Source organism: Stegodyphus dumicola, chromosome 11 (assembly GCF_044657685.1).
Source record: "Stegodyphus dumicola isolate Sdum_Otavi_A_Nest chromosome 11, ASM4465768v1".
In the NCBI taxonomy this organism is placed as follows: Eukaryota; Metazoa; Arthropoda; class Arachnida; order Araneae; family Eresidae; genus Stegodyphus; species Stegodyphus dumicola.
Window position 1 is genome coordinate 91873189 of NC_140778.1, and position 27714 is coordinate 91900902.

A 27714-nucleotide genomic window follows, 5' to 3' on the forward strand; every position below is an offset into this window, starting at 1 on the left:
CATTCCTATCAGCATGACTCGTATGGAGATGACAAGTATTGCATGATCATAACATAATCGGAAGAATACGCGGATAGTAATAATTTTGCGTATACTTTTTTCCTGAAGTGAAGTATAATTGCTGTTGAGCATCTCAACCAGTTTCTTCCAGAATGTTGTCAACAGGATGTAATTATGCAAAACTGAAAACTAATTTAAGATTAGCAATTAATAGATTAAAACTGTTAGAAAAGAAGAAAACGGAATTAGCTCAAAAAGCAAGACGCGAAATTGCTGATTATCTTGCAAATGGAAAAATTGAGCGTGCGAAAATTCGTGTTGAGCATATAATTCGTGAGGACTATTTAGTAGAAGCAATGGAAGTTGTTGAAATATATTGTGATCTGCTGCTGGCTCGATTTGGTCTCATTCAGCAAATGAAGTAAGATTTTAATTGTGTTTCGTTTTGATATGTTTTGTGAGTTTCTAAAGGCGTTCACTTTTGTTGATGGTGTATAATTGCTTAAGACAATAACTGATTAATGGGCATTGATTGGTGTATAACTGCTTAATGGGCATTGATTTTTGTATAACTGCTTAAAGGGCAGTTAAGTCTTTTGATGGTTATTTTCTTAGAACCGAAAATCAAGCATGAATCTCCAGTGTTTAAATTTCTTAGTATTGGAGTATTAAACACAGTTTTTTTATTCCAGTTTAGTATGACTGTACTCAAGCTGTACCCAAACAATGATGTCAGAAAATAGACATTTTTGTATTTTTAATCCAATGACTCGGTAAAATCCTAGTATACGGTGCAGCCTTGGCGCGACTTTGAAAATTATCACCAACACCAAAAATGATCCAAAGAAAGTCTGTATATATATACTATACACTATATGCTATGTGTGTATATACATAGTATATATACTATATACATAGTATATACTATGTTTAACTATATATTTTCTTTGAATGACCCCTTAACTACTCATCGTATATGTCCTGTTTTTACTGCTCATCATAAAGTCGCCAAAAGTAGCCAAATCCAATGTGCACCGGATACTAGGATTAAACCAATGACTCTTATGGATTTGATTTATAGGTGGATCTTTTGTTCAGAAATATATTGGACACTTTTTGAAGATGTAAAGCAATATGTAAAAACTAGCTGATATTTTTTTTATTTGCAGATTGAGTAATTTCTATGTGTGCAAAGTAAATATTTGGGGGGGGGGAGTAACTGGTTAGGTATGAGTTCATAAATGTATATTGATTATATTTTGTTATTATTTATTATATTACTTATCATATATAAGTCTGTTATAAAAACTTAGGCTAATATTCCATAAGTTGGCGCCAAACTATTTTTATGTAAACAGAATAGTAAAATGAGAAGATAAAATACTAGATGAGTAAAACAGAGTCCAACAGCTTTGCAAGTAAAAACATAGTACTCTCTATGTAATTCATCATAAAATAGTAGAATGAACAATTTTGGTAAATAATTATTGAGTTAATAAATATATGCACTTATCAGATCAGAGTACTACTGCAAAGCGAGTTTTAAACATAAACAGAATAACACATTTTTTGTTTACAGTGGTGAACAGCTATTATTATGTGCAAACAGAATAGTAAATGAGATTGATTAACTGATAAAAGAGCGTCGTGGAATTCAATACACTAAACAATTTCGTTCAAAACTTTAAAATATTCCACATCATTTGATTGTCACATGCAAGAAACAAAACTCGAAGAAAAATTAACTAAATAAAATTAAATGAAAACATTCATAAATTATAAACTTCACGTCATCTGAAATCCAACATTCTCCCATCAAACACATTTTAACCTTCCGCAAATATTTAGATAAATATTAAACAAATATATAATAATGTTAAACAGTAAAGCTTTTAAAAACATACACAGTATTTCAAAATTAAATTTTAAAAAAATCTTGTGGCTACACTAAATTTACACTCTTAATAGCCTTTCCCACTGGGTTTATCCGAGCTAATGATCACAACTGACATAGCCGACCCATCTCCAAAACAAGTTTTTTCGTTTAATCTTTGGATTATAGTAACTTGGCAATTTTTTGGCGACCAACCCTGCTACAGCAACCTGCTAGTTTTTGTTCGGACCCTATTTTGTTTGCACAAAGTAAAGGCATGTTTTCTTTTTCAGTCAACATTTTTTTTCCAACAATCTGCTAGCCGAATTACACTTATGCTAGAACTTTTATGGAACAAAAGTGCTTAATCATAACGAAGATTAGGTGCGAAATTGGGAGAAAGTGCAGAATCGCAAACTGCTTGCTGCGTTTTGAAGAATTGCACATACATGGTCTCCATGTACACGTCAACCTATTTTCATTTAAAAAAACATCTCAGAATTGCACAAAAATGGCATTGCGCATACTCTTGACTTTATCCATGTATACTGTTAAAGTCCTAGCTAGTAACCTTTATCGCCTTACCAAAATGCCGCCAAACTACCTGTTACCATATTCCAAAGATTAGCTGTTTTTTCCCATAGGGCAGCAAGTTGAAGAACCTAAACTGCAGGCATAGTGGAGTTAAACGACACGTAGAACTGACTCCGTTAGCTCAGATAAACCACAGTGGGAAAGGCCCTTTACAATTACCGAAATAATGTAGGTTTGCCACAGTAAAACATATACGGTCAAAAGTCGTTAATCCGGACTCGTCGGGACTTCGGCGATTCCGGATTATCGATTTTTCTGGATTATAGATCATCAGTTTAAATCTCATAAGATGGCATGCAGAAATTCTAAAATTAAAAATATGAAACCGTAATTTATGAAATAAAGAACAATTATGATCTAAAGGGTATCAAAATTTACAAAAAAAGAAAAAAAAAGCTTAATATTTATTTGTTTACTTTATTAAACATTTCAATGTAAGTTGTTTAAGTTGCTTCGTTTTATGTGATAATACTTTCTCTTTAATTCTATAAACAGACATAATTTCTTGTTCAGTTACAAAGTTCCGCTGTTCAAGTCCCGTTAATTGCTGTGCCGAGAATACCGACTAACTTGTCAATCGAAATTTTTTCGTTTTCACTAACCTCTCTGTCACATTCTTCATGTCTTTATCCATTTTTTGCAGCAATTCCACTTTTTGTTTGTTGGGCATCGAAACATACTTTCGTTTTGTAGATCCTTTGGAAGTTCCAGCATCGGAAATTCTATTTGACATAATCGAAAGTTCAAGTTTACTTTTATAAAATTGCTCTTACAGTCTGCAAAAAATGAGGTTGATCTTTGGATTATGGTAACTTGGCGATTTTTTAGCGAAAATTTGGCAACCGACTCTGCTACAGCAACCCTCTATTTTTTTTTTCCGCCGCCATTTTGTCTTCACGAAGTAAAGACATGTTTCTTTTCTTTTTATTTACTGAACACTTTTTCCAACAATCCACTAGCCAAATTACACTTATACTAGAAATTTTATCTAACAAAACTGCTTAATCATGACAAATATTCACTGCAAAATTGGGAAAAAGTGTACAATCGGAAACTCCTTGCGTGTTTTTCACAATAACACATACACATAAACCATGTACACGTCGACTTATTTTTACTTAAAAAACATCCCAGAATTGCACAAAAATGGCATTGTGCACACTCTTCACTATATCCGTGTACATTGCTTTTTTCTCATAAATTAGAAGAATTTCACGAAAATCCATGACAATTTTCTGAATCTTTAAACCCGGTAAAAAGAAAATATATGAAATTACCTTATCACGAAAAAGTATATACCCTTTCCAAATATGAACATTTCCATGTTTAAAATAAATAAAATATCTAAAAACTTTTACCTCTGAATTATCTATTATATTATAAACGTCACCAATGAATTCATACCGCAAACATTACAAATACTTAGTGTCAAATATTTAAATTATTTCCATGCACGTTTACTTCAACTAAAACGTATACCAAATTCCTACAAACATAAAATTCACAAAATAATTATCATTTAATTAAAATATCACTAAACCATGTACACGTCAACTTATTTTTACTTAAAATAACATCCCAGAATTGCACAAAAATGGCATTGCGCACACTCTTCACTATATCCATGTACACTGCTTTTTTCTCATAAATTAGAAAAATTTCACGAAAATACATGAAAATACTCAACAACTACTACTTAAACATATTCCAAAATACTAGAAACCTATACAGTGAAACTTCCTTACAACAATATTTTAGGGACCAAATAAATATATTGTTGTAGAGAGGCATATTGTTATATGGAGGGCCCACATATTTTGAGCATTTAATAAGAGTTTTTTTTTATTATTATTAGTTTAAGGTGCATAACATACTACTTTTAAGTCTATATTTAGAAGAAATTAATTTGTAAAATACTAATAATAGTGGTTTAAATACTAAAAAAATAAATAAATAAGATAAATTCAGAAAATAAGCACATAAATATTCACATACCTGAAAACACTTTTTATTGAAAATAATCCAATATTTTTGTTTGTTTATTGATTTTTTTAACTGTTAAGTTCACCAATACTGTATGCATTGAGTCTAGTGCACGAAAATGTTCCTTCATTTGTCGACGGAAGGCTTGAAAAAAATGTCCGTAGAGAATTCACAGATTGAAGAGCTTCCTGGGATGACAATAAGAACTGTGATGAACCTGTATTATCATCATCATCATCTTCATCATTGTTTCCTATCTCATCAGTAATTTCAGAGAGAATATCTTCATCAGTAACTCCTGCGAAAACCATAAGATCATCATCTGCTGTTAAATAGTCTTCTATACTAATTCCAAACTTTTTACCGCTTATTTCCTCAAGTTGGGATACGGATTTTTTGATGTGCAAAACACATTCTTGATCATCTGAGAGATCATTGTCTATGGAATTTTCATCATTATCAGATTTCTTATTTTCCATAACACAAAGACCGGCCTTTTTCCAGCAATTCCGAATGGTTTTTTCTGTTACTTCCCACCAACTTCCAGCAATATTGTCACACGCTTCCTTCACATTTACAGCTTTGAAAGGGTCTTCTACTTTATTTTCAAAGTTTGCAAGTATGGAGTCCACCAACCGTTTTCTGTAATATCCTTTGAAGCACTTAATTATGCCCATATCAAGTGGCTGTAAAATTGAAGTGCAATTGGCAGGGAAAAAAGCGATTTCGATATTTTGTAGCTTTGGAAATGACGTGTGAGCACCGCAGTTATCTATCAACAAAACAATTTTTTTCTTTCTCTTCTTCATTTTATTGTCTAACTTCTGTAACCATTTGGAAAAAAATTTAGACGTCATCCAAGCCTTCTTATTTGCTTTATACTCCACGGGAAGAATTTTCACGTTCTTAAAGCACCTTGGCTTCAATGATTTACCAATGACGAGAGGTTGTATTCTATGCGTTCCTGTGCTATTTGTACACAGAAGAACAGTCAGTCTCTGCTTTGATTTCTTCTCTCCATAACACTTTTCACCCTTGAATGCCAATGTTCGATCGGGTAGGAGTTGGAAAAACAGCCCAGCTTCATCTGCATTATAAATGTCTTCTGGAGCATACTTTTCTAAGATTTCTTTCATCTTGTTTTGCCGCCATTCATTTGCGTCGTTTATCGAGGCTGACTTTTTCTCTCCGTGAACTTCTTGGAAAGTTATTCCAAGACGATCTCGAAAACGCATTAACCAACCATTGCTAGCTTTGAAAATTTCGTTCCCTAGCATTGCTGCAAATTTCCGTGCTTTTGCACATAATAAAGGTCCATTTTTTTGGGACATTTATTGCTCTCATCTCTTGAAACCATTTTAAAACAGCAGCATCAATGTTTTCATTTGTCGCAACTTTCAGTCGTTTTCGCTCTGGGTTAATTTCATTTGAAGTTACAGCATCTTCGATTTGCTTTCTCTTCTTTAGGAACGTTGCAACTATAGATTGCGATAATCCATGTTTCTTAGCCGCATCAATCTGCTTCATTCCCTCATCAATATCATTGATAATGTTCAGTTTATCTCAAAAAGATAGTTGCTTTCGCTCTGCCATCTTAGGGAACAATATCGCGTGAAAGAAAGAAAAGTTTAACCAAATGTTTCGCGTAGAACTCAAAATCGTTAAAGACTATAAAACAACCTTTGAACTTACTTTTCAGTACGTCACTTAACAACACCCCGCCTCCATCTCCCCCTGTTCCTCTAACAAAGGGCACTTGTTCTGTGACAAGGTGACCAGACAGGTCTAGATGTCCTTAAACCTTATCAGAATTTCAAAGTTTATTGGGAAATGAGACTAGGCATACATTTACACTTCACCCCCCCCTCACCCACTCCAATTCTCAAAAGGGTGGTCTTCATCTGTTTTGAAATCTGAACAATAGCTATTTATTCAGGGATAAGTTGAATATCCACAATGAGTCTTAATAGACGGAAAAAGTAACAAAAGAAAACGCAAAAAAAAAAAAAAAAAAAAGCATTTGAAAATCAAAATATTATTATAAAGGGAGAAAATAATACTGAAATTTAGATTGAAAAAATCGTTTTACAGAGGTTTATTGTTCTAGAGAATATAGCAATATTGAGGCGAGATTAACATTAGTTTATATGCAAAATCACCGGGACCACAAAACATTATTGTAGTAGAGGGAGTTATTGTTGTATCGGGTATCGTTGTAGCGAGAGTTTACTGTAACTCACAAAATCACGATCATTAAATTAAAATATAATTTAATTAAAAAACACTACTTAAAATATAAATAAGCACATACATTAAATTAATAAAAATTAGATTACAATCCTAATTACTTTAAACTAAATCATTGCTAATAACAATTTTCAAATAATACCATTTTAATTTATTTACTCCTTACATTTAGAACAATGCATAAAAATAATATCCTCAAATGATTAAAAATACTAACTTATCTAATCTTCTTCAGAATCTTCATTACGTCGCAGCAGTAATACTGCTAATTTCTAAATCCTAAATCCAGTAGTCAACTGGAAGTCTATTCACCAAGTAATAAGAAATTAATAAAATTTCACCTATACTCAAACTACTTTCAGGAAACCACGTACCCTTCCTTACACTCCTTTTCACAAAATGTCCATTTTCACCATATTTCTTGCACGGCTATTTAAACTTCTAATATCCTTCCTTTCATACAATCTCAACTTATTATTATTATCAGATAAACGCATTAAAAATTTAGAATTCACTTTACATAGCGCCATGCAATCCGAAAATTAATCAATACTATTTCACACAACACACAATGAAGCTTTTCCAAATTAACCCCCTTTTCCGATTAAAGAACTGTAATTCGTCCATTAATGTCACGTTTCACACAACACAGAATATAGCTAAATACAAAATTTCCAGATTTCCCCCCCTTTCCAATTAAACAACTGTAATTCGTCCATTAATGTCACATGACATATCTCATGATCTCTTTTTTCCCTCACACAAAATAATGCGTAATCGGAACTGAGTGCTTCTCACATTATTACCAAAGTCCTAGGTAGTAACCTTTATCGCCTCCAAAATGTCGCCAAACTACCAGTTACCATATTCCAAAGATCAGCCAAAAATAATAAGCGGGATCCAATTCGAAGATTAAGGAACAACGCAATCATTAACATTAACTGAAATAGATAATTAGATAATTTAACTTACACCGTCCGTTATACATTAAACGCACAGGCGAAAACGTATTCTGCACTTGCGCACACGCATATGCGCAGTAGTCAAGGTCTTACGCTCACGCGTAACGCGGCGCATGCGCAGAAAGTTTTTAGCTTTGAGGTCTGGATTATGGGTGTCTGAATTAACGACTTTTGACTGTAGCCGGAAACCATAACCTAATCAAAATCGTGCCAAATAAAAAAACTCTTGCCAAGTTTGGCGATCACCCCGATTACAGAATATTAACCAAAAGTTAAGATATAATTCTATGGTACTTCCTTACTAAGCGGCCCCTGACCTTATTTAGCAACCTTAGGATTATGCCAAGATTGCTGCTATAATTTCTGCTAAGCATGAATATCAAAATTAACAATATAACATACAATAATAACAATAATATTCATGTTATTTTCTAAGACTGTTTTTAAAAATCCTGTGACCAAGCACATTTTTGAAATTGCTTTAAACTTTTCATCAAAAACATCATTTTCGGCTATGTACATTCTCCACATAAATTCCAAAACATTTGATTCAAGGTGGTGTCTAGTTGTGCCCTGTTGTTTTTTACTACACCAGTTGTCTAAGCCCCATATATTGGGTGTGAACACCCATCATTAGGTCTATAAAATTGTAATTATGGTTCATGGTAAAATAAATCTAACCAGCTTCTTCAAGTTGCAGTATTTTATATTCCTTCCACCTGGCAAAATAGATCTTTGGTCTGTCTTACACATGATAAGTAATTTTCTAAGTATACAAGCCTCTCTATTTGAGTTTTGAATCACAAAGCACTTGCCATTCTCCCATCATATTCTTCACCAAATCCACTGCTGTAGGAGTATTCTGCTGCTGCTCTTCTTACATTGGACAAAAACTTTCTTCAGTTTGAACTATTTTATTGGGTTCACTTATTTACCCATTGAATCTTTGCATCAGGTGCTGGAAAGATTCAATGGGTAAATAAGTGAAGATGATTAATTTGTACTTCCACAGATGAACATCAACTCTTTTGCATACAAAAACATAAATCTAATAGCACTGCCAGATCATATTCTGGAACCACTAAACACATTTCCAACACAGAGGAGGCCCTTCTTCTTCCTTACAATTTTTAACGTTGCATCTCCAAATGGTTTCGTCTTTAACATATAGTTTCATGTTGTGGCAATTTTCATCATAGGTTCTCAAATAGAATTGCCTTTGTCAGGTAAAAACATCTTTCTTGAAAAAATGGTATGGCATCCACCTCTTTATTTGGTAAATTAAAGATTGTTAATCACATATTCACACAAAAAAGGAAGGAATGTATTTTAAAAATCAATGCAAATTCAAAAACCTTAATGACCTAAAATTAAAATGAAGCACAATGCTAATATAAAAACATGTGGCTAGAGCAAAATTATAACCTGATGCTGATAGTAAGAACACATAGTGAGGTTTTGGCAATTATCTCAGTTGATTAGTGATCAGTCTCAAAGGCCACTATAATAAGGAAGTACCAAAATTTTAATTTCAATACCATGCTATGAATAGAATACCATTTTTTACATGGTTTTGTATTTTAATTCATAAAAAATTTAAAATATAAATCTATCATAAAAGAGTTTAAATTTACAACTATGTTGTAATAGAATACCACCCAGAAAAAATTTTAAAAAAATATGCCAATTTTCAAATTACAGAGAGAGAAATTATGCAAACATCTATGCATCTACTTTTGCCATCTAATGTAAATTTTGGTCAAACTAATAGTTTTCAGTTGTCTTATCAGCTGGGTCAGTGAGAGGACACTGATTTTTTGACTTGCAAAACAATGTTTGTACTGTAGGGTCCAAAAAAATTGGGCTCATTTTGTGCCGATACGGCACAATTCAAAATTAATGGTATTGTTAACTGCCACAATTTTATATACTGGGTTCCTGAAAATCCTCACCCTCATGCGAAGAAGACAGTGAATGTATTGGGAGTTGCTGATTAAGAATGTGGCTTCTCAGTTCAGAGTTTGATTGATCCCTTCATTTTTGAGGATATCATAACTGATAAGGTGTATTTTGCCTGCCGTCCAAAATCTGTATGGTGATGAGTTTTTTTTTTTTTTGCTTGCAACAAGATGGAGCCTTGCCTCCCTACCATCAAGATGTCAGGTTGTATCTTGATCAAAATCTACCTGGATGGTGGGTGGGCATGAGAAGTGCTGTTGAGTAACCCCTGATTTGGTACCTCTTGGTAACCATCAATAATGACTTTTATCAAGAAAAACCAACAACAGTCAATGAGCTACATGAAAAAAATCACAGTCTTGCTGCCGTTATACCAGATACACTAACAGCTGTATTTTGTGTGATAATCAGTGCCATGGGCATTGTATAGCTGCTGATGGTCATTTTGAATACACACAATAATCCTCTTTCAGTTGCAAATCTGCATTCAGTTAAATTTGTCATAAAATATGGACAATGAATACATTTGTTTGGACCCTTCTGTATATATGTGGATAAGCAGTGTGCTATTAGGAAGAGGCTCCCAGACCTGCCTTAACTTTAAGAAACGGGACAGTTTGGAAAGATTTCACTTAAAAAAACGGGAAATCCAAATGCATTTCCACCCCCCTTTTAGCTGCCATTGTAAAGGGAAACTACTACTCTTTTGCAACTTTTCCTGTAGGTCGGTCGCCTTTGTTAATTTTCAGATAAGAGACTAGGGAATAATATAAAAGAATTTGTTGAATTTGTTCTGTTTTCTTCTGTTTCTTTTCCTTAAATTAGGAAAACATATTATGTTGAGATTTCATAGCTAAATAATTGTTGTATGTTGGAATATTAACTTTTGACATTGCATCATAATGAAAATATGCCTTAGCAGCAAATGCACGCCTATAATCAGTCCATAGTTTATTCAGTTTTTATTTGTTTCCAAACTGAATTTAGTTTAGAATTACATGTACTAATTAACATTTTTAATTTATACTCGAAAATGATGTTTAACTATTTGTTTCTCATATAAATCGGCAGTTCGCTTTTATTTGTTTCCAATCATTTTGTAACAGCTTATATTTATAGATCAAACAAATCCCGTTGTATTTTTCTTATATTAGTTTCATTTACCTTTTTTATTAGTATTCATATTCAGTTTAATTTATTGATTCCCCCCATTGTATCCTAAGTTATTTCAACTTTCAGCTACATTATTGTTCATTGTTCTTTCTTGCAGTTTTGTGATAAAAGCTTTTTTTATCCTTTAGCATTTTTTAAAAATTATTTTCCTTTACTTTAAAAACATATTTTATTGATTATATTTTCATTGCATTGCATTTTGCATGTTTCAAACAGCAATATTAAATAAAAAAATTACAATAAAAAGGGGAAATATAAAGAAAAAAATACACTTTTAATGACACTGAAAAGTTGGTGAAATTAATACTAATGTAAAATTGCTAATATTTCACTGCTGAGGGAAACGAAAGGGAATTTACGAAACCCCAAAGTTTGGAGGCGCAAAGGTCATCTCGCATAAGTGGCAAGGGAGGTTATTCGGACAATGACTATCTCCGAACCCTGAAGGATGGGGGTGGGGAGGGGAATTCGCTGGCCGATATTTTGGCCACAGCCGTCTTTTTGAGACACTGCAGCTCTGGCCGATTCTTAGGCCACCCGTCTTTTAAAGATTAATAATTGCCTTAACATGGCTAAACTTCCCAATTCCTAGTGGTAATCCGAGATGGCGTAACCCCTTCGGTCGACCCAGGAGAACTTATACGATACACACAGTCTGGGAATATGAATCACAAGTTAAAGGTGGATGGCTAGCATCCACCAACAAAGAAAAGAATAGTACATCATCAGAGTCGTAGCTAGGGTTTTCAGCGCCCAGGGACAACTGAAGATTTCGCTCCCCCTTCTGCTTGCCAAGCATGGAAAACATTTAATTCTAAAATGTTGTAACATCTGTTTGTCGCCCCTTGGATTCTGCGCCCGGGGACAAATGATCCCCGTTGCCCCCCTCTAGCTACACCCCTGTACATCATAGTCTGTCCCCAAGAGTTGACGAAGGGGAGCTTCAATATCAAGCTTTGTAACATTTACACAGCCAAGGGGCAGTGAAGACAGTATCAGTATGGTCCCTGATAGCCTGAACCTACTACCGAATAAATGATGATTTTATCTCAGGGAAGACATTATTTACCCCAAAAGTCTAGTCTAGGTACAGGTAACAGCCAGAATGCTGTGAGTTGTCACCAGGGGTATTGTGGATAAACAGGCATTTTAACAAACAATGTAAACTGACATACTTTTATCATACAGTAGTTGTGTTTTAATTGTTTATATTATTGGTAATTATTGTTAGTTAAGAGTAAGGTTTCTAGTCCACATCAAGCAGTTAACTTTCTGAACAGCACGATCATCTTTATCTCATCATCAGATTTGTTATCACTTTATATTGCTTTGTTTTTAATATAGTTTTTTAGTGTAGTAGTTAAACGAATTGCTGATATATTCTGTTTCAAATTTCTAATAAGATGTTAATGATAAATGATTTTGCAAAGTGAAAAACAAGCCAAAGGGCACTTATTTGAAAGTGCTATTTCACTTGTTTTTCTCTTTGTTCGAATTAAAGCTTTGTTTTAAGTTTTATTTTAAAACTTGGAACTACTCTTATATGCACCCTCAGGTCGGCAAATGCGGCGAAAAATTTCACGCCAAACATTTTTGGTGAGAAACTCCACGGTGCCATATTACTATCTAAATGTTTTGCCTACATTTCAAACTTTAAGCCAAAAATGTCTCCTAAAACGTGGTTTTCGCACATGCAAAAACTATGTTTTGAACACACAATTTAAGCTAAAAATCCCAAACAAAAACAAAAAAATTAAATAGCAAAAGCATAAAGTTTGGCGAGAAACTCCACGGTGCCATATTACTATCTAAATTTTTTGTCTACATTTCAAACTTTAAGCCAAAAATGTCTCCTAAAACACGGTTTTCGCACATGCAAAAACCACGTTTTGAACACACAATTTAAGCTAAAAATCTGAAACAAAAACAAAAAATTTAAATAGCAAAAACAAAGTTTCTAACCAAAAATATTTGACAAGAATCCATGTACACAGTGATATCTTTTAACTTAATAAAAACATCTACGAATTGCACAATCTAGCCAGCGAAGGAATCTACGAACTACGCACACCTTGCTTTAATAAATTAACACAGCAACAATAGATTTCAAAGAATACTGTAAATGTCACCCAAAAGAAAGCTTTTATTTAAGAGGTTCAAAAAACTTCAATATCCACTCTTTGAGCCATAGTAAAAATAGACCTGTTAAAGGCCTTTCTTTTTGTTATTTGATTATGCTATTGCTTACGTTAATGTAAGAGATTTGTATTTCAGATAATGTTCATTTATTTAAATTATAACTGTTGCATTAAGAAAATAATGAAAAAAAAAGTATCACATTTCCATTATTTGTTCTACTGTGTAACTGAATTAACAAAACCTGAAATAAGCAATAAATTATGAAAATATAAAATCCAAAAGTGCTTTATTAGCACTTTATTAGTATAAAACTTAATTAGTATAAAAAAGCCAAACCATAAATAAAAGCCAAACCATAAATAAACATTTATGGTTTGGCTTTATGATTTAACATTTCATGTAAAATATTTATTTTAATGAAATAATAAATGTTCATATGTATATCTCAAATTCTAGTCATTTTAAGAAATATCTTAGTTGCTAATCTCCATTAAAGTGTATAACAGATTTTATTTCCTTATTAAGTAACCATTGCTTTCAAAAATATTTTGAAGATTTAAAGGATTAAACAGCGATTTGATGATGATATGTTGAAAGTTGTCCCACGAAACAATATAAAAAAATTTTAAAAAAATTATCTAGTATTAAAAATAATTTCATACACAGTCTGATACCTAATTTATATGAAATTCAAATGTTTTTTCCTCTTTCATGTAATGAATGAAGAACTTTAGATGAAGGTTTAGCTGAAGCAGTATCAAGCTTGATCTGGGCGGCTCCTCGTTTGCAGACTGATATTGCTGAGTTAAAGATAATTGCTGACCAGCTGGTAGTGAAATATGGCAAACCTTATGCCTTAGCTGCAAGAGAAAATGGACTGAACTCAGTAAATGAAAAATTGATACATAAACTTAGTGTGCAAGCTCCTCCTAAAATTTTAGTAGAAAAGTATTTAATAGGTAAGGCAAACTGTTTTCTAAGTTGGTAGTTAAATAATCAATTTCTATGTCAGTTTTTAATAGATATCTCTTATTATTGTATTCTAGAAATCGCTAAGAGCCATAATGTTCCTTATGAACCTGACTCTGAAGTATTGGCTGCAGAGGAAGAAGCTCAAAAAGTTACTGTTAATGATCCTTTAATTGATTTGGGTGATGAAGCAAAACCTCCAGAGCCTGGTTTTATCGCTGGCCTTCCCCCGAATGACAAATCGATGTATCCTGGTATACAGTATCCACAGCCTGACTTACCAAAACCATTTAATTATCCTGTACCCAGTGTAAGTTCTGAAATGTTTTCCAATTCTTATTTATTCTTATTATCAATATTATTACATAAAACTCAAATCCAGCATTTGTGATTGTTGTCATCAGTTGTAATAACAAATCTAAAAATGTACTTTTATAATTATTTGTGTTTTTTATTATTATTTAAGTGACAAATGAGACAATGAAAGTTATTAAAAATATAAATCTTATGATGATTGCAAATTTTGTACCTTTGATTACTTATGCGTAATATTTTTTCTTTGTTGAAGAAATATGTAAAAAATTATGTCTACATAATGGCCATAATTTCTGCTGCCTGATCTTAGTTTGTAAATCTAATTATTATAAAAACAATTATACCAAAGACCAGGGCTGGTGCTAAACTTTTTGCCGCCTGGTGCAAACTCCACAAATCCAAAATTAAATTACTTACAGATTATTTTTAATTTTGAAAATAAATCATATGTTAATGAATATTTCAAGATGTGTACAGTGCAAAGTCCGAGATCCAAAGTAGATGGAACGTCAATGATTCCGAATTTGAGAAATTTTCAAATTTTAGACCATCGGTTTAAATCTAGTAATCTGTAGAAATTATAAAATTGAAAAGTATAAAATAGTTGTTTATGAAATAAAGATGTATTTATGACCTTAACCCTCTTGCTGTGTAATTCTTTTATGAAAATTGTGTGTGTTTTTTATTATATGTTCAAATCTACATGTATTTTAGAACTGAAATATACAAATTTTTTTTGTAAAAGGTGGGTTTTTTTTTTTTTTTTTTTTTTTTCCCCAGTATAGAATTAGATTATTAAAAAAAAAAGTTTTCGGAAAATTGAAACTGAAGAACAATCTTATAAAAGCAAAGTTTTGAATATTAATCTAGGTTAAATTATGATTTATTTTATGAAACACGAAGGTAAAATGTACATACTAATGAAAATATGCAAAATATTTACAAAACATTAATTAAAAATGAAGTTTAGTATGATAAACTTCGAAACAAGGCTCAAGGCAAAGTCCTCCCTTTGCAACCAATTCTCATTTCATTGTAAATTTTTTAGCCAGTTTCAGTTTTTTTTTTTTTTTTTAGCAACCAACACCATACTGTCTACGAGGCTCTTTCTTGATGGAATTGGGGGGGGGGTATGGTTAGCAAAATGTCGAGCACTTAGTCTCATGGGATTGATAGTTGAAATACAAACATCGATCTTTGAAAAGAGAGCGTGAAATGGTGCAAAACATGCTTGTATATTTCGCAGAAATATGGATAATTTAACACCATTTGTTAATCCAAATTTGAACAATCTAACAGCACAGAAAAGCCAAAGTGTATGTACGAACTGGAAAAGAAGCGGTTGTACAATACAACTTCCATGCATTTTGGCAGGTAATTTAATTGTAAAACATTTCTAGTTACAAGAATATTTTATGGATACAACAACATGCACACACAATGACAGGCATATGGCAATATTATTGGGTCTATGAATGTGGTTGGCTTCTCTTTCCACAGGTGCCGAAAAGCATGGCAGGTGCATAATGGAAAAGTGCCCTAAAGAAGCTCAATATTTACTTATTTATTTTAATTAAATGTTTTTTCTTTCAATACAGTTGTTTAAGTTGCTTTATTTTTTTGTGTTAATACTTTTTCTTTAATTTTAAAAACAGACATATTTTCTTGTTTAGTTACAAAATTTCACTTTTCAAGTCCTGTAATTGCTGAACCGGAAATTTCCATTCAACTGTAAATTGAAATCTTTTCATTTTCAAATAGCTCTTTCTTCATTATCTGTATAAGTGTTTTCTGAATTTAAAACCATGTGATAGATTTTGCTGTCCATTTGTTGATTTCTGACTGGGGCATTGTGATCATACTAGAAAACTTTTATTACATTATTTTCATTTATTGTTCAGATTTCTTCAAAAAGTCCATTAATTGGAAAATTTTTGTTTTTAGTGTTCAAAATAAGGTTATTATTTTGAAATTCAAAATAAGGCCTAATTTTGAAACCGTAGTTTCTTAAGCCCAACAAATATCAAATATGCTTTGGTTTGGGGGATCTTGTTACAGCTGCAGAATTAGAGAAGCTCTTTCCAACATAAATGAAAACTGGAACTTCTGTTAAGACAGTAGTTTTCATAAGACAGCTGTAATAATAACAGTCTGCAAAAATAATAATGAATTCAAATTATAAAATTCAGAAAGAACACAATTTCCTATTTTATTTGAACTTACTTTCTTTGTAATCTAATTCATTTTCTCCTCCCTGTTCCCATTTTTAATTCATTTTGTAATCTAATTCATTTCTCCTCCCTGTTACTATGTTAACAAAAGAAAGAAAGAAAAAAAAAAAAAAAAAAAAAAACTATATGAGTAGCATCCCATTCCAAACAAATATGTTTTGGCATTTCACTTGTTTAAGGTCAAGTCACGAAATATAAGGATCCATGGTCAGGTGGGAAAATGTTCCTTACCCTTCCATAACCACTCAAGGTTCAGAAGTGTGGTCGTGGCTATTGTCAAACTATACTGCAAGCCCTTTGGAAGCAAAAGCAAAGTACGAAGTTACTACTGATGATTTTATGTGTGCTGAAAATAAATGAGCAGTTGCTTTGATAGTGGACTTCAGTTACAAAGTTGGGCTCACCCCTTTATTGCTTTACATATTTACATATTTTCATCAGTTCTGTGCTGCTGCTTCGATACCATGTGCCCGATTCTTTCTTTTGAAGATGAGCTCCAGATCTGGCTGCAATGATTCTTTTAGCACGGTGATAGCAAACAGGAAGATTGGTTTGAGGAAGGACAGGTCCAGCTGTGGTCATAGTGTCAACAAACTCATTACCCGTGATTCCACAATGACTTGGGATGCACTGCATAGTAACATTGCAACCATGATTTATTAGAGAATTCATCAAAAGTGACAATTTAAAACAGTTGCATTGTTTGAAAGTATGACTGAAGAAATTGCCTTAATAGTGGCCTGTTAATCGATGAATATCGCAATGTTTGATTGGCTTTTACTAATTTCAATAAAGGCTAGTTGGACAGCAGCCACTTCAGAATCATAGTTGGTACAATTTGCACCAACAGGCCTAAAGCTAAAGGGCTGCACCAGCATTACTATTAACACCTATAGCAGAACCAACAGTGTACATATGCAATCAGTGCATTGCTGGAAACACACCTGAACATGGTCACCTGGAAGCCTAAATTTTGAGTCTCAAAATTATTTTATTATCAGTTTCATATTTTGTAAATCATTATTAAATTTTTAATTAACAAATTCAATGATTTCAAAGTGAGTAGTGACAACTCTATACGGAAAAAACGTTTTTATCTCTAGTGCTTGAGACTGCCTATCAGGAATTATAAAGATATGCTGCTTTTAAATATTTTGTGATTTTGCTGTTGAATTGTATATGGCATAAGTATGAAGAAAACGATGCTTAATAATAAAGCTAAAAAAGCAAAAGGCAAAATCCATTAGTAGGAAAGAATGCAACAGTAGACTGGTAGACAATGAGCTCAGCAAGAGTGTTAAAAACCTTAACAAACCCTTTCAGACAACTGTTAAAATCTGAAACCTTCAGATTTTTATTTTTTTTTAATAATCATTTAAGTGGAAAGTATCAGTAAAAGTTATTCTATTTTGCAAAATATAATTTTTTTTTTTTTTTTTTTTGTGCACAGAATTTGCTGCAGTTATTGATATAGAAAAACATGCTATATGCACTAATTGGTTAGCAGATGTCCCAAATCACCATTTAAGTGGAAGGTTCCTGGGTTTCGAGCATACTTTCACCAACCCAATTTCCAGCTTTCTCATATTCCAAAAATTTCTCATGATTTTTATTAGTTTAGCCTAATATTTTGTTATTTTCCCCAAACCTATGATATCTACCATCTGAAATGATATGCTGTATCTGATTAAAAGAAGAAAAGAGTTTGGCTAACTGCTAGCGCTGTGAGTGTGGGAGTAAATATCTAAAAATATCATAATCCAGTTCTCCTGTGGGCTGAGTTATCTGGTTTCATTAGATAATGAATGCAGAGTAAGATTAAAGCAGTTCTGAATTTCTCGTCTTATTAAATAGTGCGAGTTTCACATGCTTGCTGAAGTTGTTTTAGGATTTGTGTTCTTTTGTCACAGTTATGTGTGTAGAAAAAGTAAAATACTGATTTTCTGGGTTTTTTTTTTTTTTTTTTTTTTTTAATTTTGGGGCAGGATACATATATATAAATTATTTTAATTGTATTATTTGATACGAAAAATGTCAAATTGTACTATTTGTGATTGCAATTTTTTGATTTTGCATGGCTGATGTAATAAAATGTGCATACATAAAAGTACCTTTGTATTTTTGTATTCAGTCTAAGTTATATTCTGATCACACTGAAATTTTTTTCCCTCAATAATGAAATTACTTTGAAGTATTTATGTGCATGTATAATAATGACATCACTCACTTAAGATATGTTTGTGAAAATTAAAGCTATTTCAGATGATTGCATTAAAATAGCTCTTTTCTGTGGATGGAAATAATAATATCAATGAAATACTATATCGAACTGTTTGGTTTTTTTTAATCCTTTTCTATAGAAACTGAATGAATGTGTTTTCCCATTTTGGGAAACAATTCGATTAAAGTTATTAAAATAAGGATTAAATTTAGATCCCATGTAATGATACACATTGGAAAATTAATAGAAACACAAGTGTATGTAGCAATTGCTGTGAGGAAAATTTAGACTATTTTCTTTATGAAAACAAATTTGATGGAGTTCTTCGTAGTTGTAAGAAAATGGATTCAATTATAAGTTTTCTATAAAATATTTCAAGAAATAAAGATGTTTTTAAAAATATATGAGTAATTTTGCACTAACTGCATTTAAAACTTAGTGATTACACTTTTAAGTACTAGTTATATAGTATTTATAATTTGTAAAAAAAAATTCTTTGTATGATTTTCCACGCTTTTAAAATTATTTTTGTACATCGAAAAATCTTTTGGTTTTTGAGTTTGGCAAGTTAGCATGACATGATAAAGAATACTATTAGTAATCTGGGCATTTTATTTGATACTAATTCTTGCTGTTAATTCCTTTTACTGGAGGATTTTATGAGAAACTGTCGTAATAAAAATTGGTCTTTTTTTGTAAAAGTTGCAAAAGATCAAAATCGGCACGTAGCACACGGAAAAGCACAAAATTATATAAAACTAAAATAGTTTTAAACTATTTCATTAGATTTTTGTTAATTACATATCGTTGCAGATAGCGAAAATACATGCGGGTTACGCTTGGTGCGGTTTGTTTGGTTATGATAAAGCATATAAGGGCTATTTTTGCCCAGGGGGCAGGATATGACATAAATTATAATAGAGAGTGAACATTAATTCTCTCAGAAAAGAGCTGGGAATAAACATGAATTTTTTGTAGTTTAAGAATGTCAGAAACATTTAATTAATTCTTTCAGAAAGGGCTAGTCTAAAACATGAATTCTGGCAGTTTAAGAATGTCAGAAACATTTAATTTACCCTTCTGTGGTTTCTTTAACAGTTTATTTATTTATTAAAAAAATAATATGCATGCAATATGTTTGATAGAATTCATAGATTTGGTTGTTTTGGTTTAATTTCTGAATCCTGATCCTTACAAATATATAGCTTTTGCACAAAATAAAATTTATGTGGCAGAGAAAGTGTCTCTTTTATTTTTATTAAATGCAAGAATACATGTATATTATGTTTATATTTTAATGTGCAGGTGATAAAATTTCAATACTAATATATCAGTTTCTATTTTAGGTGTGTGGAAAAGGTGCAGGTATTCCACCTGTTCCTTCAGTACAGCCCAGTGGCCCTTATCCAGGACCAGTTGCAAATCCAAATCATATTGGATTTAATATAGATGGTCCTGCACCTCCATATGAGAGTGTAGTTGGAGGCAAACCACCATTTAATGCCTCACCATTTGCTCCTACGCCACAACCAAGAACAAAATTTCCTGTGGATACACTTCCTGAATTACCATCAGTTCCAAGTTCTGTGTTACCTGATTTAGGGGATACAAATAATGGAGAAAATGATGTTGATTTTGACGATTTAGCAAAAAGGTTTGAAGAGCTTAAGAAACGCAAATGACATTTTATGGGCTACATATATTTTAGTCTTATGTCTGAGATAAGAAAATGCTATTTTTTCTAACACTGAAACTGTTTGAATAACAAAGTCTATGCGAGTTATTTTCTGGAAAATATAACAATACTTAATTTACTGTCATGTTTCCTCCTGAAAATCGTTTATGTATCTGCATTTTTTAAATAGTTAGAAGTAGGATGCATGATATGAATTGTAGCTAGGCTAATTTTTTAAATGTAATAATGTAAATGTGTATAGTTTTTGAGGAATTTAAGGAAAATTTTGCTATATTATGGATAAATTTTCCTTTCCTTAAAATGCAAATATAAAAATTGCTAAAGCTTATTTGAAAGTATTAACATGATATAAGATATTTTATACCTAATTTTTCTCCTGTACTATATAAGTAGTCAATGTCATAGGTCAAGGTTATATGTCAGTAAGTATTTATATTAGAAATTTATTTTATGCAGTTATATAGAAAATCTTTGAGTCATTATATAACGAAGCAATTTTAAGTGTTTAATCTTCCCTTAAAATAGTATATTATTGACTTGACTTCCTGTTAAAAAAAGTCATTTGCACAGATGTAGAATGTCACAAAAATTATTGTCAATTTTTCTTTCTACTACGACAAAACTATTTTTTAAAGTTTCAATTTTAAAATCAGATTGATTGTAATTTAAATCAGAAAATAAACAGGTGAAGTAAAAAAATAATATTCATTCTGCACTATTATTATTGTGTGATTATGTTTAGTAGTAATGGATGATGATTATGTTTGCTAACAATGAATATGATAGAGTGATCTATGTTAATATAAGCCCTGTAGAATGACTGCAAAATAGGGACACTGAAAATGCATTTCCCGCAATTCTTCTGGAGAGATGTGGTAAGGGAAGAATGATACAAAACTTTTGATGCTATTTGCTGGAGTATTCTTGATCAAAACGGGAATAACATTAAGAAATAACAATTGAGGGTTTTGCAATAAAAAAAAAAAAAAATCCAATATTGAAATCTTGTACAGCCTATTAAACGATTATCAATTTTTTTCTGCATTTCATTTAAAGTTATTTCCTCGAATTAATCTAACTTAATAACCTGATTCCCTCAAAGAGCAAGTTGAAAAATTCATAAAAATTTCAAATTTAGAATTTAACCCTTTGCAGTCGTATTGAGTTTATATGTAGGTACTATGAGATGCAAAAATGCCTAATTGCACTTGATTTGTAAAATATTATTTTAAATTCTATATATCTCTGAAGTTTGTCAACATATATAAGATAAGATCAGTATGGTTCTTTGCTGTGATGTCTGAGAGAAGGCATACCAGTAGAACGATAAAAAAGCTTTAGTGGCTGAGAGTAGATATAAGCAGGACTTAAAAGTGAAGGGCTAGCTCATAGAGCTTTTCACCCTGAAACAGGCAGTGGGGAGTGATGACTTCGCCATGATGACACTGAGCTTGGAGATGCAATTGACAACATAGAAATTAGCGTTTTTAATTTGAAGAACCAGCATTTAAAATGATCTGTGTGTGAAAAATAGCTATAATTTAGAAGAGACAAATGTTACTGCAGTATGCATTTTACACTGAACATTAAAAAATTTAATAGTACTTACTCAATTTTAAAATAACAGATAAAATGCACTACTCTTAGCATAAAGTTCCTTTTTTTTTTTTTTAATTTGCAGGGATTTTTTTTTCCTTTAAATGCCTGTTTATTTCTAATCATTTCTTTATCTGCATGTAACTAAAAGAACTGTACTGCTGCTTCTAAGATAACTATAACAACAGCTATTTAAAATTAATCAAGAAACAACCTTAAATTGGCTTAGTTTTCAAAATTTCTGCTAATCTAAGTTTCAGCCTAACTGTAAATTTTACATTGGCATATTTTTCTCCTGATTCAATATAATAACATATATTTTTTAAAATAATTTTGTAACTTAACATCAATATTACATTTAAATAAATGCATGAAAGATTGTTATCTTAATTTATACAAAACAACTCACACAGTACCTAAAAAAATTATTTAATTTTTCAAAAGTGGGGGTTAAGGAGGCAGGTTTTCTTTTGCCAATTACTTTAATGTTATATTATTATATTTTATCTAGATTGCTAAGATAGCACAAAATCGAATCAATAATAACACAGGATGCAATAAAAATAACTTTAACAATAACTTAACAAAATTAGTTCTCATTTGAAATATGCTTTACACTATTAACTTCTAAAATATCATCTAGAAATATTTCAAATCAAAACATATATTATATGCTTACTTGTACAGTCACAATGCAACTACAAGTTGTTGAAATATTATTTAAAATTAATCAATAAGGGGAGGGATGCCTTCGTGGAGGACTTTCTAAGGGAAACTGGCTCATATACACGTTACACATGGGAAAAACCATGTGAACCACCATGAAACCACGAAAACACCCATGCAGCCAGCCCGTTCATGGGATTCGAATCTCAGACTGAACTACCAGTTTTCAGTGACTTTACCGCTCGCCCACTGGTGGGCATCGAAGACTATTTATTGGCTACCACATTTGAAGCAATCCACTTTTTTGCCTTTTGGGTTGCTTTTCTTTGGGAAAAAACATATGCATTTCTATTTAAGAAACATATTCTACAGAGCTCTTAATGACTATGCAACGTGAAATATCTTCACTAGTCCACCTGATTTTTTCCTTCTTTTCTAGCAATGCGTTAATCTGCGTCTTTGTAAAAATATGCTTTAGACGTTTTTCCAAATTCTCCGATCTGTGTTGTTTTTTCCCTAAATTTTGCTGTTTGGGATTTTAATTTCTGAATTTCCGTTACAAATTTCTTTCCAGATTTCGTCCACCTTCTTTGTCGCTGAGCAAACATTCTATAAAATTTTTCTTTTCTCTATTTTTCAATATTTTATTACAATTTTCTAAGGATATTAGTTTTTCTTCAAATTATCAATACATTCTTGTTTATCTTTACACTTAGGGCATTCAGGGATATTGTCACTTAGACCATTGTCACTTGTGAGTTTTATTTCAAAATCATTCACATTTGATTTATTATTGTCAGCTTCAATTTCGTTCTCGGCCTCGAAATAAATTTTCTTTGGGTTTAATTCGTGTAGTCTTTCAAAAGCACTCTGCATTAGTTTTCTTTTCAAATGTCTCTGATTTCTTGGTGTTATTTCGTTTACTGCACAGGATAAATTTACTTACAGCACAGTATTGCATTTCAACAGTGTCTTTTGCGGCAATCCAAGCAAGCGATTTCTCATGTCATCTTCATAATCACTGCACAGAAAATGTTCGCCGCAAATTCTTGCATTTTTCACATTAATGTATCCATTCTTTCGTCAAAAGCAAATTTTCACTTCAACATTTATGTATCCATTCTTTCGTCAAAAGCAAATTGTCCTTTGGGAAAGCATGAAATACAATATCTCTTCCTTTCGTATTTCTATAAGTGTTATGGCACGTTGCTACAGCAAAAGAAGACGTATTACATAAAGGATACTTTAAATATAGAATTTAAAAGGAAAACTGACTAAAACTATACATATATACACAAATGGTTAAATATTTGCATTATTAGAAAACAAATATGTATGATTAAAATTAATTTGGGATATGTGACCTCCAGAAAATTGTCTCGCAATTGAATGAAACTACAGTTTTAAATGTGCAAAATCAGTGCAGGTGCAACACAGACAAGTCAGATTACTTGCAGTTCACCCCCTCTATGAGGCTCGCGTCGGCGAGGAGTCGAACAAAGGAATGACCTAGCCCTTCTTTTTATCCCTGGATATAAGACTGCAAGGGTTAAATATCTCAAGTCAATTTTTTTAGCATAGGAGTCAAACTTCTTGTATTTTTATTTTATCATAACAAGTATAAAACTTTCCCAAACAGATGTATAACTAGGGGACTGCATTAAAAGTTAGATTTCATTATTTGTCCAAAATTAATTTTCTTAAAAATTTGACATTGCTAAAACATGAATATTTTTGTCATTTAAAACACTTCTGTAATTGGAAGTATGTGGTTACGACCAACTAATGGAGGGAAAAAAGGCAAGGTAAGAAATTAGGTATAGGATATGTGTGTGTAACTAAAATAAAAGTAAATAAATCAGCTTTATCATTTAATTTAGTAATAGCCCTCGTAATTGCTCATTTTTAATTCAAGTATTTTCCTCTGTATATTCTAAAAATAATAACTTTTCTGAATTGCATCATTTCTAGATCATTGGCTTGCAAAACTTGATGACATAGCTAATTTGGAACTCAAAATTTTGAGAACCAAAACCTGTTTAACCTAAACCAAAACCTTCTCTTGGTGGGTTTCTATATTGGATAGTTACACACTTTAGCTTCTGCTAGTTTTCCTATAAAGACGTTATTTCGCTGTGTTCTGTTCCTATCGCTACAGTGTCAGAAATGTAAATATTCTGGAAATAGGCATAATTAGAGTGCCAAGTAAATTGTGGCCACCAATGTCAATTGAAATAAAATGAAATTTAATCTGCCTCGACAACAAAGATTCCTAGTCATTACGAATTCAACATTTTAGCATTCTACGCAATCAGAATTCTTCCTCTTCAACATGGGTCTACGTTCTGCACCTTCAGTGTTTCTACATTTCAGTGTTCCTACATCAGTACTTCTAAATTAATTTTTATTACATATATGTATGTACTTTTGATTCCTCCCATTGCAATCAAAAAGGGAAAGGCACACCTAAATGTTATAGCAATCCCATATACAAAATTTAATCTTTCTACGGCTAATCAGTTTTGAGTTAGGCATGATACATGCAGACTTGAAGAAAATCCATTTTGGAATAGATGCCTTCATTCTGTCTGTATGTACAGATTTCACGCAAAAAAATAGTCGAAATGGATATAGGAATAGTCAAAATGAATATTTCATTTGAAATCTGATAACCAAATTTTTTTACAATTACAGTACTTCCTTTTCTTTTTTTAATCAAACAATAATTACTATTAACATAATTTTGTGATTTTAAGTAATTTTACCCTTGATGTTTAATATCTGTTGCTAACAAGCAGCTATATAGTTCCCATATCATTAGTACTGTATATGCACTTTCTGCAAAGAATAAATACTAATCCAAATACTGCCTTCATCTGTGACTTTCTGTAACACAATGTGTAAATTATGTTTTGAAATTGTGTATATTCTTTTAAAGTATTTCATGTACAAAATGTTGTATAGAAGCAAAACATGCCAGTATAAAATCTGCATTGATGTAAGGTTGTTTATTTGCCTAATTTTATTATATGTTATATTGTTGTAAAGATACTAAATAAAAAATACAACATTGTTCTTTTTAATTTATTAGTTTTCTTTAACCTTGGAATGCAAAGCAACTTCATAGGCTCTAATTCTGTGTTTAAAGCTATTGTAAGATTGAGGGGGGAGTTTGTAAATTATTTTGTCATGCAGTCAACACAGTTTACAGGTTTTTTTGGGGGGGAAGGGGGAGGGACTGTTTGTTTTAAAAGATATAGTATTCAGGAATGAACTATTTATAGTATTTTAATATTTGAAAGATTTAATTGTTTTGCCTTATAGCAAAAAAAAAAAAAAAAAAAAGTGTACACAATGAATATTTTATTATTTCATTTCACATACGTCTGTTGTGCAAACTTTTGTCTTGGGAGAATTTAGTTTTTACTTTTGAAAACTGTATTTTGCCAGTTTGGCATAATATTCAAATGTCTAATTTTTCTGCTGAATGAATTATTTTATTACAGCTAATATGAAGTGTATAATCTTGTTTTTGTTTAATTTTTATCTGCTTTAGTAATGACATCTTCATTTTGCACCTGAATGGTTCAGTTACAGATTCAAAGTATTTAACTGTTGATTATCTGTCATAATTAATGCAAAGTCATAATTTGCCAATAAATGAAAAACATAGGATATTTAGTTACATTTCTAGGTTCTACAGAAAATTTAACTTTTCAGGAATTTTAAATGAAAAAACGTGTTTTGCTTAAAACAAGGCATAATTTAAATTATATAATTCACAATGATTATCAGTTTATCCCGGCAATTTTGTTATATTTCTTGATATGGGAGCGATGTCGAGATCATTGCATGTATTGTAGAATGATAGATCTCATTAAATTCAAATTCAGTTTATTTATCCTATAGTTTAAAAGTTTTATCAACACATTCCAGAGGCCCACTCTGGCAACCTCTATTTTTCGCTTCTACTTGTTCATTTGCTTATGAAATTTATCAAGTAGAATGCTATACAAAAGTGTCTAATATGTTAGAGATATGTATTTAGTTCTTCATTAATTTCACACCATAATGGATAACATGAAGTGATTGACTTGAAAACGGAATTTATTTCTCCTTAGCATTAAGTAGGCATTATCAATATTAAGAATACCTTATAATATAATATTAAGGCTCACCAGCGGCCGAGCAGTAAAATTGCTGAACACTGGTAGTTCGCTCCGAGGTTCGAATCCCGCGAACGGGCTGGCTGCATGGGCGTTTTCGTGGTTTTCCCCATGTGTAACGTGTATACGAGCCAGTTCCCCTTAGAAAGTCCTCCACGAAGGCATCCCTTCCCTTAGGCAGATAGCCCTGGTCTGCTTTGCTGTATTCTCAATACACCATACAATACCTTATAATATTAAAAATACCATCTTTAAGACAAGGCAAGTTCTGGGTGTATGCAGGAATATTGGAAAATTGTAGGAAGCAGTTATTCCATTTGCACTAGTGCCTTTAAATTTTCAATTTATATTTTTAGAATTACGACCCGATGTAATAAATTATAAATTAAGAAAATGATTTTCATAATTTTAATTGCTTTGAATTGAAAAATTAAAGAATAATCTGGAATAATGTGAACATCTGGTATTTTACTTAATGTTTTTTTCATTAAATATGACCAGAACAGTAATTCTGAAGTGCTTTGAACGAATAAGAATTTGAAACTTCCTTAATGCATAAGAATACATAAATTAAGAACATTTAAAAAAAATAAGTGGCAGAAAAATTATATTGAAATGCTAATAATTATTATAGGTGTATTATCAGGAAGTTACAGTAAATTTTGATTGCTACATATCTGAATATATCGAGAAGGCATTTAAATGCAAAAATGCAGGTGACTGGAAGAATAAATCCCGATATATAAAGTTAATGAATATCAAAGCATTTTGTATATCGCAGTATATCCAGGGCTTAATTTCTAAGATACGAAGTGTCGGAGCCCTATGGAAGACTGTCGCGTCAGGAGAGAGAAAATAAAAAAAAAAAAATCTGAAATGTTTCAGATTTTAAATTACGTCCAAAGGGGCGTTTTTTTAACGTTT

General features: G+C 31.6%; 1 protein-coding gene across 1 annotated transcript; it reads left to right on the top strand.

Annotated features, from left to right (window-relative positions):
* On the top strand, positions 1-25707 carry Ist1 (increased sodium tolerance 1-like protein). Its single transcript, XM_085826990.1, has 4 exons — positions 1-421; positions 13657-13889; positions 13977-14209; positions 20013-25707. Exons 1-4 carry the CDS (start codon positions 153-155, stop codon positions 20346-20348), a joined length of 1071 nt encoding a protein of 356 aa, XP_085683116.1. The 5' UTR covers positions 1-152; the 3' UTR covers positions 20349-25707.
* The last annotated feature ends 2007 nt before the right edge of the window (positions 25708-27714 follow it).